Consider the following 15,335-nt stretch of genomic DNA (forward strand, 5'->3'; position numbering starts at 1 on the left):
AGCAGTAGTTGAGGTTGCAACAGTACATTTCCCCACAAGTATTGTGTGTCTGCACTCTGTGTCTAAACTCTTGTTAACCAAATCACATACTTTAAAGTATGTGATTTGGTTAACAAGAGTTAACAGAAGGTCACATAGAATAGCCTAAAGTTTAGTCTATTCTATGTGACCTTTTAATAACTATGTAATGTCATATTTTGTCTGCTAGTACGTTGATTTGTCGTAACCCCAAATTGCTCCCGCAGGCTGTTCCTGTGTGAGTGATTAGTTAGTCCTGATGGGCAGGTGGCACCTTGCATGGTACCCCACACAAGTACAGTCTATTCATCATTTCAAAGTATTTTTACCACTATGTTCACTTAAGTAAAGAACTGTAATCCTCTTTCCACCACTGGCCAGGCAGTACTGGATGTATATGAGGAGTGTCTGTGGGGGTGGGGCCTCACTGAACAACAGAACACAACCTGTGCAGCAGGTTGACCCAGTAGGCCAAGCAGTGAAAATGATCATTTCCTTGTTCCCAAACGTGACGTTTTTTACCAAAACCAACCGTATCACTTGATGTTTGAAGAGCAGTGAGGACAGGAAACTGCATCGTTTCCTCTTGACTTCCTTGTCTGAAGCATTCCTTGTAGAAGGAAGTCCAAGGTCACTCTGAATAGACTTGATGTCAAGCTGAGATAGTAACTACAGCTTCCTGCTGTCAGTGTGTTAGCATAAACATGACTCACCTGGTACTTAACCTCTGTGGGGTTTTACTCAGATAATACATAAAGTCATAAAGTCTCTGCAATAGACTCCCTGGGTCAAATAATGCACACGATGATACAAGTCGATAAGATATTCTGTATGTTCATTCAGTGGGGGTTCATCATGCATGCCATCGTTTCCAGACATTTTGGGCATTTACAAAATAACGTCTGTTGGCTAAATTTGTCTTTGATTTACAATGTAGCTGGTATGATTTGATAATTTGTTTATTTGTACAGTTAATCATGTAAACAGGAGATGTTAGAATGTTAATAGTCGTGTAAATAAGTGCCAAACATTCTCAATCAAAGCATCTGCTCTAAGAAACTCATTCCAGGTCTAACAGGTGTAATCCAAACCCGTGTGACTCATGCATCTATGTTGCAATTGTCATGAGGTGAATTCCAGAGCCTGGGTGCTTCTGTGGAATCTGGGCGGATGGATGGAGGACTTCCTTGTAGCAGCAGGGTGGAGACTCTGAAGGAGGGCTGCTTAAGTCCCTCTCACTTCCCCGTTGGCAGAGTGTGGAAGGCAGCAGGAACACCGAACACTGACTGGACTCTCATTGAGGAGCAACAGGTAAGGATTCAATAAGTGTCTCTGATGAACTCTGCAGCTTGTATTCACTCAGCTGAACGACATGTGACGATAGGACCAGGGTAAGGTACAGGAAGTGTTCCAGTCAAAGTATGCAGGATGTTACTGATTAACATCGGCTCACTTTCTCTGTAGCTTTCTCTTTTCTTTTATAAATGTATATGAATTTATTATTACAATCAGACAGTTAACGGGTGAAGTTTGGTGTCTGTTTATTTGACTTTGTTCCAGCCTTCATATACTTCACTCTACTTGAGACCAGCTGCAAAGTTAAAATGTTGCTCACCTGTAAATGCCTTAGTATTGATGATCAGGAAACAGTCTGTCGGTCTGATTTGGTACATTACATGAAATAAACTTTACAGACATTCATATAACAACGGGCCTATGATTATCAATATTCTAAGAATTACACTTAAGAAACTTCTAAAGAGACAACTTCTATATATGTAAGTTTTACAAATGCTAAACAATGTTCAACTTACAAAGACATGTAATTTACATTCTTTTACAGTATAGAACAGGAAAAAAGCACATCAGAAAACGATACTGAACGACATTCAGTGATAAGGATCGTTTACTGCCACAGTGCAACATGTAGACGTATGGACGATTATTGTGAATTATCAACACAGCTTTATTATTATTGTTTGGACCCTTGATGTGTAACATCCTATCAAGTGTTCAAATAAATGGCTAAAATGATTTGAATGCTACACATTGCTTGAGTGAGGTAATATTTAGGGTGATTGTGAATACATGAGCCAGTGGTTCATCTCTGTTTCTGTGTTACATTCATCTGCAATGAGCCCCTTTATATTCTACAGCATGTTTAAGTCACAGACATGAATCTCATTTACTCTTTCACCATTTAGAACAACTCTCCAAAACACAAGAGAAAGACGTCCTCTGTTGTCTCTGATGTCTGTTCTGTATTTGGTCTGTGCAGAATGCTTTACACCGAGTTACTGCAGCTGTGGCATGAGGCAGTGCAGGCGGTGGATGCCAAGGACTGGCAAGGAGCTCTGTCCAAACTCGAGCAGATCAGTGAACCAACGTCTTGCACTCTGTTCAACGCTGCCTCGGCTCACCTGGTTCTGGGACAGCTGGACCTGGCCCTGAAGGTCCGTGTGTTGTGTGTACTGGTACTGGGTACTGGGGGGTAGTGGAGGGGCTTCTGTCCACACTGTGAAGTGATTCAAACTCAAACTAAGTGTCTGGTTCAATGTCCAGTAAAGGTTTGCATGTTATAACTGATGGACTTTTCCATTTTGAATGAAGAGTGTCTCATGCTTTATATATGAGTATTAATCCATTCATGAGACGCTTGCTCTAGATCTTTGGTTCATCAGGAAGACCTCTTTGATGTAAGCTCCTCATGTGAACAGCTGCAGACTTGCTGCGTCATTGTTGGAGAGATCGTCTTTTAACTGGAATGTCATCAGATTCCACTCGCTCCGTCTGTGTTCTTCTACTGTTCACCAGTCTGGGCATCACAAAAGGAAGCATGTTATAAAACCTCCGCCTCTTTGTGTCCAACTTGTCTGTCTGCCTTGTCTGATGTCCAGGCTTTAGACCTCACCATCGCCAAGGACCAACGTCTTGCTGTTGGCTTCTTCCAGAGAGCAGCGGTGACGATGCAGATTGACAAGTAGGTGGCCACACCCCTTCCCAAAGACAATACACCAAAGAGAGACCATGTGACTCCTAACGCTACTGTGAACACAACGAACTCAAGACAGTCCATGGGAACGAAGAGACCATGTGCTGCATGGCTGCATAGCTCAGCTCTGAAGGACAGAAGAAATGTTTTGTTGTTTCCTTATTGTCTTATGTTCAGACCTGTGGACTATCACATGCAGAGAGACAGGCAGTTGATTTGGGTTAGGGTTATATATACTTTAATATATATTAAAGTATATATAACCCTAACCCAAATCAACTGCCTGTCTCTTTTTGAGAACAAGGCTTATTGGACCTCATATCTCATATCTGCACATTAACTGTGACGCTGCCAGCAGCTGGTTAGCTCAGTGTGGCCTAACCACAGGATCAGGTGCAAGCAGCAGGCCTGGCTCTAACACGCCTACCAGCACCTCTGATAGCATGTAAAGACGACCCGTTAGGGTTTTATGGGGGGTCATGTGCAGCAGGAGTTCTTTGCTATGCACAGACACTTCCTGGAGACTTTTAATCACTGTGAGGTTGCCAGGCAACCAGCGAATACCAAATGACTGCGTGACAAAGAGAATGTCTGACCTGTAACACACCTTTAGAAACCACACGGTTGGATCATTGTATAATACTGTTTGTCATCCAATGCGTCTCTGTGTGTTCTTCAGGCTGGAGGAGGCTCTGTCAGACTGCATCTGGGCTCAAAAGCACATGAGAGGAAACACGGTCATTGACTACAAACAGCTGGGACTGAGATTCAAACTCTACAGCTGGCAGGTCTGACATTCAGCCTCACACACACACACACACACACACACACACACACATCCAATCCCATGATGTCGGTCAGTACTGAGGGAATGAAACCAGAGCTAACTGTGCTTCGTCATCACCTCCATTGTTCAGTAGGAGAGTCACAGACACCTGGAAGCTCACAAAGCCTCACTGATGGAGGTGAAGAAGAGGATACACCGCGCTGCATATTTCTCTCAGAGCAGATAAGACGACGCACCTGCGTCTGCAGCCGGTCAGCTGGAGCCCAGTCCACCGAACAGCGAACACTAGAGACCAGCGTACCGTCTGAATCCTACGGTTATGTGTTGCCATGACAACATACTGTGTGCCGGTGTTTTAAGAGCGAAGCGGACGCGACCGATGTCGACCCATGTCGGCTGACTGTACGGAGCCAACGAGGGAACATGAGGGAAACTTTAATTGAAGGTTGAAGAAAAATAGACAAAATGAAGTTAATGTGCTCACCATGGAAACCAAACACAACAACGTGGGAGAGGTCACTTCATGGAGGAGCTTCATCTTGAGATTGGCCGTAAATATAAAGATATTAAAGACATTTGGGGCGACTGTGGCCCAGTGGTAGGAAATGTATGACATGTAAACAAAGCATTGATACCATTTCATGGAACATTTAGATAAAATATAAAATACTCCTAGATTACACAAGAGTAATGCGTCTGACCCTCAAACCCAGTTGTATTTGGTTAAGTATTAGATACTGGTGTCAGTCTCTCCCCCTGAATGATCAGCTCAGAGGATGCTCGATGATAAAGACAGGACACAGATATGTTCACACAATAATAATACACACTCGTAGGTGTTGGAACGTCTCCGTGAGTGACAGCCATTCCACAGAACAGTGTTTTAGAAAATATAGAACAACTGAACAAACTGAAGCGGAGCACTGGAATCTGTACTGAAAGGACCCAAACATCACTGAGGTAGTTAGTGACACCATAAAGAAGAATCATAATGCTGCATTTAACATGTTCTTCTTCAGGTATAACAACTGGTCTCTGCTATTTAAACCAGCGCTGCACAGATGCATCACCGTGATGAATGTAGCCTTTGTAGCAGAAACCTGTTTACTGGTATCTTCATCCTCCATGTCTTCAAACGTTAGAGCACCAACACCACAAAGACGAACATGTTAGAGAAGTACTGAGTGAATCATTGGTGCTGGCCCCATACAGGCGGTTTATTGTGGTAAGTAAGTAGGGATGTTCACAGCACATAGAAAATAACCGAGGTGTCTAACTGATGTGTCCGTCCAGGTGTTATACAACGCTGCAGCTGTGTACTGTCGGATGGGCCAGTGGGAGCAGGCCAGGGAGGTGCTGCTGTCAGCCTCCCAGGAGAGAGTAGGAGGTCGAGGGGGACACATCGAGGTGGCTTTGGACAGCGTCCTGGTGAGTGTCGCCACTTTCACAAGAGACTGGAAAGGACATGGGACAGACTCTGGGGACACGTTTCCAAAGTCAACTGCCCCTGTTTATGTATGAATGAAGATGAGGAGCGTTGTGTCTGTCCTCACTTCATTCAAGTGAATCACTGGCTGTGCTCCATGTGTCAAACATGGTGTGTAGTTATTGAGCTAGTGAGTGTAAGTAAATGGTCAAAGGACTTGTACTTGTGTCCTTTCTAGTCTTCCGTCCACTCAAAGCGCTTCAACACTACATGTCATTCACCCATTCACACACCGATGGCGCCATACCCTGCACCTTCCATCAGGACTAACTAATCATTCACACCGATGGCACAGCTGACGGGAGTGATTTGGGGTTAAGTGTCTTGCCCAAGGGAACCTCAAGATGAACCAGAGGAGCCGGGGACTGAAGGACGACCCTCTCTCGCTCTGAGCCAAAGCCCCTGAAGATAATAAGGACATAAGGAAGGATCGCTGTCTGTTAGGCCACGACCACTGCTGCTGAACTGGGATGTGATCTTAAGCGGACTAAACTCCAGCCTGTGATGGCTGTGGCTCGTTTTAGCTTTCACACATGTTGAAGAAGCCCACCCTTTATCAGAGCGGTCATCTGTCCTCCTCTACGGAGCTTTCCTCTTCGTTCTTCTAACTGTTTTTTATTCAGGGAGGTTTCACTGAGAGTCCAGCTCTCTGCGGCAGAACTGACTGCACTCTCTGCCAGATCCACTCCAGTCCGACCTGCTCCAGTAGAGCAGTTAGGGTCGGTGGTAATGAGGGAACCTCTTTAACCGTGAGACCACCGCTGCTGACTTTAGAATGATGTCTCACTGTGTTTAGTCCATTTCCATTCCAAGACCCTGATTCAACATAGACGACATCACAGAGGTGCCGTTCCATCGTGTCTTTGAGTGATCAGCGGTGACTGTGGCTCAGTGGTAGAGCGGAGTCGTCCTTCAACCGGAGGATCGGCGGTTCAGTCCACGGCTCCAGTAGTCCATGTGTCCTTGAGCAAGACACCTAACCTCAAACTGCTCCCGCAGTGCCAGCGGTGTGTGAATGTTGTGTGAATGTTGTGTGAATGTTGTGTGAATGTTGTGTGAATGTTGTGTGAATGTTGTGTGAATGTTAGACAGTCCTGATGGGCAGGTGGCACCTTGCATGGTAGCCCTGTCATCACTGTATGAATGGGTGAATGATGACACGTAGTGTTAAAAGTGCTTTAAGTGGTCAGAAAAGCGCATTACAAGTCCATTAGTTTAAGTCTCCATGTTGAAGATCTTCATGGCGAAAGTTAAGTTGTAATAAAGCTGAAACCAACTGTTTCACAAAACAAATAGTTTGGGTCGGAGCTGCTCCTCTCTGGCTTTTCTTAAATATCTTGACTGACTGATTAAAACAAAGGAATCTAAGAAGTGCACACACACAACCGCCGTGTTTGCTGTGACTTCAACAACAGAAGGAGGAGGTGCTGGCTCCTCTGCTGGTGCCTGAGGATGTGGTGTTTCGTCCCAGGAAACAGGACGTGGAGCAGCTGCAGCAAAGAGACTTCCTGGGCAAAGCAAAGGTACAGTGAAGAGTGAATGGGTGGATGAATGCTGCATCACGGCTGGATGATGAGATGATTGAACGATCGCGTTTCTATTAAAGTGATACAACATGTTTTAGTAACGTAGGATGCTCTGACGACAGGTGATTTCCTCTGTGATTCCCAACGACGACTTTGGAGGCTTTGAACCTCTGAGGCTGCAGGTAAGAAAGACCTCAGAGTCCATGTGATGATGTCCGTCCCTCTCTCTGCTAACCATCCCCGTGTCTCCACCACAGAAACCTGGTTTCTATGAGCCCAAGGTGGACGGAGCTCAGTGAGTACTATCACCAGTCACACAGACATGTTATCAACCTGGGATTTCAGTAACAATGCTTGCAGAAGTGTGATTTTCTCTTCTCACCACCCTAAGGGACTCTCGATACATGCGCATGCGGATCCCTTACATGGCTCGGGGCCCGGGACAGCTGACGGTGCCTGGAGGGGCCATGGTGTTTTTATTTGGCGAGGAGGGCAGGGACGGGATGGCAACGGTCATCCATGATGGACAGGTGAGGAGAGATGATCTGTGAATCTATAATGAGCCCATGAGAGAGGGAGTCTTCTAGAGTTGTTATCGATGTCCCTTCAGTTCCATTTGCTGCCTTATATTTTGTATAAGCCAAGAATGTAGAACCAGTGGATCAGTTAAGTTGTAGACACTCGTCTGCATTCAACGAAGGGATCAAATGAATACATTTGTTTTTGTGTAGCAGGCCTTGTTCCTTATTCTATAATACCTATGTCACATATTCAACCCCCACAGTTTGACTAACCTGACTAACCTTTTTATTGTTTGGTCCTGTTGAATGTACATCTTATGCACACTATCCCTGCTCAGATGCACAGATAATCCATCCAAACCTTAAATTAGCAGACACGATGCTGAGCATTTGGTGGCTCGTGACATTAAGTCATTAAGCGTCTTTTATATTTCAGATTCTGAGTTTTAGTCCTTTTTTTCAGAGAGGACTTCTGCCGATGTCCCTGCTCGATCCTGCAGATGTCAAGATGTCCAAAGGCAAAAAGGAGAATGTAATGTATTGTAATGTAAAACTATGTAAATGTAGAAATACACTTTATGATCAGGAAACACAGACTGGGCTTCAGTCACATGATGTGGCAGGAAAACACTTGTTTAGATGCTAGAGTCAAGCCATGCTGGGAAAAACGTTCCATGTTTGTTCCTAATAAAACATGCTGTCTTCCACAGAGAGTTCCTAGTGGGATCCCTCTCCCTCCTGGACTCAAGCCACCCACTCGCCCACAGGCCCAGCCCAGCCCTGCAGCGCCTCCTCGAGGTAACACATCGATCACGGTCTTCCTGGTCCTCCCACTCCCACACCCACTAAAATCCTCTAAAGACCTTTTCACCTCCTCTGATCTGCTCCAATAAGCACTTATCTATTATAACAGATCATTCCACTGTCAGAGCATTGTGTTCTGTGTGGCACTGGGGCTTCATCTTCTCTAGATGGTTGCCTTTTTATGTAGTTATTTTGTTGCTTATTGCCAATATGTTGCTCTACTAGAAGCAGGGTCAAAATAGCCAACATGTGGTTTCTGAGCAACACATCTGGAGAACTGTTGTACTGTTTGACCTTCTGGCTCCAACTGCAATGAGAAGGCCGGCCTTCATGGAACGAACCTCTCTCTCCTCCGAAGTGATATTTCATGGTATTTCATCAGCTGTTCCCTCAACTGTGGTTCCATAGCTGCCAAAACCCGGCCATATTGTCTGTCCAGAGAATTCACCATGTCACCAGCAGACACTTAAAAAACAACCGGATGTTATTCATATTTTAGGTGGTGCTTTGATTCAAACAAACCTCCGATCTGTTTTACCTACATTCCACCATCATATTCACAAAAACATGCTTATACATCGTAATGCATAGTGGAACGGACTCGGAGAACATCTACCTGCCTAGCCTTCCATCAGGCTTGTGTTGTGTGTGTTCACACTGTGCCTGTACTGTGTTTCCCCTGCAGTGCGTTTTACCCCAGACACCCTACCTCCATCCTACACCACCGCCACCCACGCACCGCCGCTAGCCGCAGAGCCTCCCAGGTACACCGCCAACGCAGCCAACAAGCAGGTAACGTCCCCTCTGACTCATCTGTGCTGAACGCTGGAATCACATCACAGTTACTTCCTTCACACATCCAACTGATGACACACACACACACACACACACTCTCCTTCTCTTTCCACCTGCTCCATACAGAAGGGTTTTGTGGACTGAAGAAGCAGCTTTGTAAGGTTAGACTTAGCGGGGGAATGCTGATGTGTCCCGATTAAGTCACTATGAGGCTCAGGGGAGGTAGGCATGATAAATAAATATATGGATATGAATAATCTATTTTTGATTTCTGCATCAAGATCTCTAGATTTGGGTTGAGAAAAATACATATGACAAATGATATTTAGAGACCAGTGCATTTCCTGTTTAAAACGTGTCTGTTGGTTTCAATGTGCTCCTGCTCCTTGTTCTCAGCATGTGGATGTGGCTCAGGGAACAGAGGCCAGCTCTTTGGTGGTGAAGGTCCACTACACCTACACCATTGCTCTGTCGGTCCCTGTGGACACGCCCTTCCATGAAGTGAAGGAACGTATCGCACAGAAATTGGGCCAGCCGGCATCTCAGCTGCGCCTCAGGTAACCACAGGGCTGCCGACCCACTTCTGTCTCCTTGACTTTCAACAAGCGATGCTTCATTTCTATAAATATTCTTATCTTTGTCCACCCTGTGGGTCCAATATCTGTTCATGAACATGAACCTGGCACAGGACACTGAGGCTGCAGCTCCTCGGACGTGACAGGAGACCATAAAAAGCAGCAAAATAGAATTGAAGAACCATCACATGACAGCCAAGGACTGATAACAAACAACATGCATCAGAGCCTTTAATGCCGTGTCTTCCACCATTCAAGTTGTGTTTGTATCTTCTGTCCTCCCATGTGTGCCCCTATGATGCTCTTAGTTTCCTATCTGTTCCCCCGCTCACCTCCCCTCTCTTTCATCAGACATAAGCAGCACGGCTCCCGGGTGCTGATTCCTCTCGGTGAGGAGTTGGAGCCGGGCCACACTGTGCAAGAGGTGGCCGAGGCCGGCAGAGCCACCCTGTGGTGCCAGGTTAGGATTCAACCCACACACCAGGGCTGGAAACAGACATCAGATTCAGGGTTGCAGGGGTTTAATATCACTCCATGAGAAATGTTTTCTTTTCAACTTCAAGAGCACAGATAAGATCGATACCAGGGATCCTTTTAAGGTTCAAACTGTGATTGAGATCAAAGTGGATAGGTCTTTACTTAGGATACACTCAATTCAATGTGTTGAGCTTTGACTGTACTGTGATAATACTGTGTACAGTTCAGCACCCCTCCCTAGCATAATATGTTTCATACAGTCCCTTAGAAATAGGACCGAACATTTTCATTTCATTCACAATTTCATGAACGATTCCTCATTGTCCTTTACTTCAGACTGAAGACCCACTGGAGAACCGTACCATCCTCTACCAGATGGTGGCGCTGTATGACTACACAGCTCAGGGACCAGAGGACCTGGAGTTCAGCGAAGGAGACACCATCGACATCCTGGGTGAAGGTGAGGTCCACGCTGAGTTGCCTGTCAGTGGAATCTTAATAGAGTCTTTTGAAGTGTTCTCAGCCTCACTGGCTCTTTGTGTTTCCTTCTCAAACTCTCTCTAGTTAATGAGGAGTGGCTGGAGGGACACAATGCCGGACATATCGGCATCTTCCCCAGCTGCTTTGCCTACAACGAGAACACCAACATCAGCCAGAGCTCCGTGTTGTAGAAGCAGAACTGTTGCTGTGCAGTGATCTCTAATAACCTGTTAACCGGCTCACAGACTTACACAAACAAACCAGTGGACTTAGTACCTGTTTCATGCTTTGGAAGTATCTCTTTCTCATACGGTATCACGTCTACTTTTCTACTTCCTTTGGTATCACTGTAATATTCCTGTTGTATCCTGTCAAATTAAAATGATGTTTATACTGACCATGTTGAGGTGTATGACATTTTGGAGCACCAAGATGTGACAGTCTTACGTAGACGGAGCAGGTAGAAGGTGCAGGTAGAAGGTGCAGGTAGAAGGTGCAGGTAGACAGAGCAGGTAGACGGAGCAGGTAGAAGGTGCAGGTAGACGGAGCAGGTAGAAGGTGGAGGTAGAAGGTGCAGGTAGAAGATGCAGGTAGACGGAGCAGGTAGAAGGTGCAGGTAGAAGGTGCAAGTAGACAGAGCAGGTAGACGGAGCAGGTAGACGGAGCAGGTAAAAGGTGGAGGTAGAAGGTGCAGGTAGACGGAGCAGGTAGACGGAGCAGGTAGAAGGTGCAGGTAGGATCAGTAGGATATATATCAAAATTGCACAAGACATTAATAAAGTTAGATCAAGCAGCGGTATTCAACACATGTGCCGTTATGATGGCTGTGTTTGAGAAATCAACCTCCAGACGTTGTTCAGACAGCGTTCATCAAACATCTCATATCGTTCATCAAACCACGAAAACTTTAGTTTTGCGATCAATTTCAGGAGATCAAGTGGAGCAATAATGAATGAATTATTCAGTGTTAAGAATCTGTCAATTATTAAAGTCAACAGATCCTGTTCACATATCGATATGTACATTATGGTCTTTGCTCCCTTTTATAATACTAAAAGCTGTGAAATCAAGTTGTCACTTCCTCAGTCTGAAGTATACAGAGTCTTACATTCAGCTGCCGTTCACGTCCTCCTCACTGAGTCTGGTGGACTAAAGATAGCAGGTCTCTGTACATTAAACACAGCAGTGCTTTACTCCCTTAGCGCCGTGGGAAGTTCACTTGCTCGGGCTTTAATTACCAGCCAGGGAAATGTCAGGTGCTTTTAGTTGTCGTCACAAATGGTATAGATGTGAAAAAAAAACGTGTGGTTGGGGCTGCGAAGCAACTGAGAGCTCCATTCAAATGGCCTGTGAGGCCTCTAATTACTGCATTACTCTTCCAACGCACCGCATCAACACCCACCTTCCCCCACCACAGCTGCTGGAGACGAGGACGAAACAGTGAAAGCAGTCAGTCAACAAATGACTGTTTTCTGCTCAGAGACGCCACAAACACAGAGCGCTTCCTTTTGTTTGCTGGGTAGACAAACAGCGTGAGGATGCAAAGCATTACGTCTGATATCCTCCATGACAGGTCACTGGAGAAGCAGATGCACATTACCCTAGACTGTAACTGCACAGAGTGCTACACAAAGACTACCAGTCTGCAGCAAAGACTGGAGCTTTGAACAACATGTTGCTACATCTTATTCTGAGTCATGAGAACATTTGAAAATTAGAATTGAACACAAAGCAGCTGAGACTGATGGGAATGTTATTAGTTCTGAACAAGAGTTAATAGGATTCATCTTCTGTAAAATATTAATTTCTGTACAATATTTCTAAGGAAGGCATAAAATCAAGTACATAATGCATATAATAAAATATAACCTCTGCCATGTCTTAGTTACTTAATAACTTATTCTTGTATTGTTTCACTGCCTCTTAAACAAGTGCCACAGAGGAGCATATGAAGTCATTTATGAATGCTAGTCCTAACCAGACCGCCAAATGGTTTCAACAGAACCATCTGAGGAGACCCTTTTCAAAAACCTGTCAGCTGATTGGTTGAATTATCTGTCAAACATAATCAAATTCTTACCAAGTGTGGCAGCTGCAGCTGGAGGTGATGTGTTTCAGGTTACAGATGTTTCGTGTCAGGGTTAGCCGGTGTGCTCTCTTCCCTCCGGCCTTTCTCTCTCTCTCCCTTGTTTTCTCTTCAGGTGTCAACGAGCTGATTGGTTTCCACCTGAACAGGTGAGTCACGCTGCTCCATGGGCCCAGCATGAAAAGAAGGAAGCCTGAGGCGTTCACTGTCTTTGTGTTTCTTCTCTGCCTGTTTGAGCGGACACTGTGTTGTTAAAGTGTGTGGTGGGAGGTCGAGGACAGTAGGTGACAGTAGATGACAGGCGATGACAGTAGGTGACAGGCGATGACAGTAGATGACGGTAGGTGACAGTAGGTGACAGTAGATGACGGTAGGTGACAGTAGGTGACGGTAGATGACAGTAGGTGACAGTAGGTGACAGTAGGTGACGGTAGATGACAGTAGGTGACAGTAGGTGACAGTAGGTGACAGTAGATGACAGGCGATGACAGTAGGTGACAGGCGATGACAGTAGATGACGGTAGGTGACAGTAGATGACAGTAGGTGACAGTAGATGACGGTAGGTGACAGTAGGTGACGGTAGATGACAGTAGGTGACAGTAGGTGACAGTAGGTGACAGTAGATGACAGGCGATGACAGTAGGTGACAGGCGATGACAGTAGATGACGGTAGGTGACAGTAGATGACAGTAGGTGACAGTAGATGACGGTAGGTGACAGTAGGTGACGGTAGATGACAGTAGGTGACAGTAGGTGACAGTAGGTGACGGTAGATGACAATAGGTGACGGTAGATGACAGTAGGTGACGGTAGGTGACAGTAGGTCACGGTAGATGACGGTAGGTGACGGTAGGTGACTGTAGGTGACGGTAGATGACGGTAGGTGACGGTAGGTGACGGTAGATGACGGTAGGTGACGGTAGGTGACGGTAGGTGACAGTAGGTGACGGTAGATGACAGTAGGTGACAGTAGGTGACGGTAGGTGACGGTAGGTGACGGTAGGTGACGGTAGATGACAGTAGGTGACGGTAGGTGACGGTAGGTGACGGTAGGTGACAGTAGGTGACGGTAGATGACAGTAGGTGACGGTAGGTGACGGTAGGTGACGGTAGGTGACGGTAGATGACAGTAGGTGACAGTAGGTGACGGTAGATGACAATAGGTGACGGTAGGTGACGGTAGGTCACGGTAGATGACGGTAGATGACGGTAGGTGACGGTAGGTGACTGTAGGTGACAGTAGATGACGGTAGGTAACGGTAGATGACAGTAGGTGACGGTAGGTGACGGTAGGTGACAGTAGGTGACAGTAGGTGACGGTAGGTGACGGTAGATGACAGTAGGTGACAGTAGGTGACAGTAGGTCACGGTAGATGACGGTAGGTGACAGTAGGTGACAGTAGGTGACGGTAGGTGACAGTAGGTGACAGTAGGTGACGGTAGGTGACGGTAGGTGACGGTAGATGACAGTAGGTGACAGTAGATGACGGTAGATGACAGTAGGTGACGGTAGGTGACGGTAGGTGACAGTAGGTGACAGTAGGTGACGGTAGGTGACGGTAGATGACAGTAGGTGACAGTAGGTGACAGTAGGTCACGGTAGATGACGGTAGGTGACAGTAGGTGACAGTAGGTGACGGTAGGTGACAGTAGGTGACAGTAGGTGACGGCACCCTTTACGTTTAACTTTGTCCTGATTGTTTCGGGTTATTGGCCGGTGCCACCTCTGTATTTAAGAATCACATAACAGAAAGCTTTTGAACAATGTGACTCTTAAATAAAGTATTCACTTGAGAAGAATGAACTGGATTACCCTGCAGCTTTAAATTCAGTTAATTCAGTGTGAAGTGATGTCACCTAAAACAAACATATTATGTTCAATATAACTCATCTTCTAATAAGATATATTAGTGTTCATGGACTTATCTGTGGTTAAGCCTCTGGTTTCAGCTCTGTCCTCTCTGGTAACATCAGTGTTGGACATGAATTCATGTGTTTGGATTCTGACCATATCGAGCTCTTAGGCTGATTGTTATGAATCTAATTCTGCGTTTGAAATTGCAAATCAATACTTTTCATTGTTTTTCTTCAAAGAGGTGAATTCAGAGCACTGTCAGCGGTAGTTAAAGTTCTAACATGTGTGGTGTTTGTGTCCTGAGGAGGCCCAGCTGTGCTGCATCTCCTCCACCAGATGTGTTTCCTGGACTCTCATTATGCGGCTGGGCCAGACAGAAGGAGCTCGATGCTGTCATGAGGAGGAAGACAACCCTGGGCTCCTATAAATAGCTGTTTAAAAATAGCCAGAGGTTCTAGTTATGACAAGGAGTCTGAGGGAGGCATTGGTTATAATGCAGATTAATCAGCTTAAAGGCTGACAGGCTGTCATCTGCATTCACACCAACCAACCGACACTTTTTGGAGATTGACCCATGACAAGCATTCCTAAGCTTCTAAATTGTCCACATGTATGTTACGGTTTGCAGGATTTCACCCTTTGTTCAATACATTGTGAAACTACATTTCAGTGTTATTTATTCCTGCTTGTACCCAACGAGGCATGACATAATGCCAGAAATACTCATTGAAATGAGGGTGAGTAATGTTGTCAGTTTCTAAGCAACACACACACACACACACACACACACGCACGCACGCGCACACACACACACACACACACACACACACACACACACACACACACACACACACACACACACACACACCTGCGTCATACACAGTGGGTCTGAAGCATGTGCAGCGCTCCCTGTGAGTCGCGCACAGTGGAGA

General features: G+C 45.7%; 1 protein-coding gene across 1 annotated transcript; it reads left to right on the forward strand.

Annotated features, from left to right (window-relative positions):
• Positions 1 to 1,217: 1,217 nt before the first annotated feature.
• Positions 1,218 to 10,858, forward strand: noxa1 (NADPH oxidase activator 1). The gene is made up of 16 exons (XM_068720832.1): positions 1,218 to 1,329; positions 2,297 to 2,471; positions 2,916 to 2,998; positions 3,690 to 3,798; positions 5,091 to 5,225; positions 6,699 to 6,806; positions 6,932 to 6,991; positions 7,067 to 7,104; positions 7,201 to 7,339; positions 7,794 to 7,862; positions 8,041 to 8,128; positions 8,820 to 8,926; positions 9,326 to 9,486; positions 9,856 to 9,964; positions 10,318 to 10,441; positions 10,546 to 10,858. The coding sequence occupies exons 2-16, from the start codon at positions 2,298 to 2,300 to the stop codon at positions 10,650 to 10,652; spliced, it is 1,611 nt and encodes a 536-aa protein (XP_068576933.1). The 5' UTR covers positions 1,218 to 1,329; position 2,297; the 3' UTR covers positions 10,653 to 10,858.
• The last annotated feature ends 4,477 nt before the right edge of the window (positions 10,859 to 15,335 follow it).

The sequence above is a fragment of the Cebidichthys violaceus genome, unplaced genomic scaffold (genome assembly GCF_023349555.1).
Source record: "Cebidichthys violaceus isolate CVI_PGR_0920_01 unplaced genomic scaffold, fCebVio1.0.p SCAF_26, whole genome shotgun sequence".
Classification (NCBI taxonomy): domain Eukaryota; kingdom Metazoa; phylum Chordata; class Actinopteri; order Perciformes; family Stichaeidae; genus Cebidichthys; species Cebidichthys violaceus.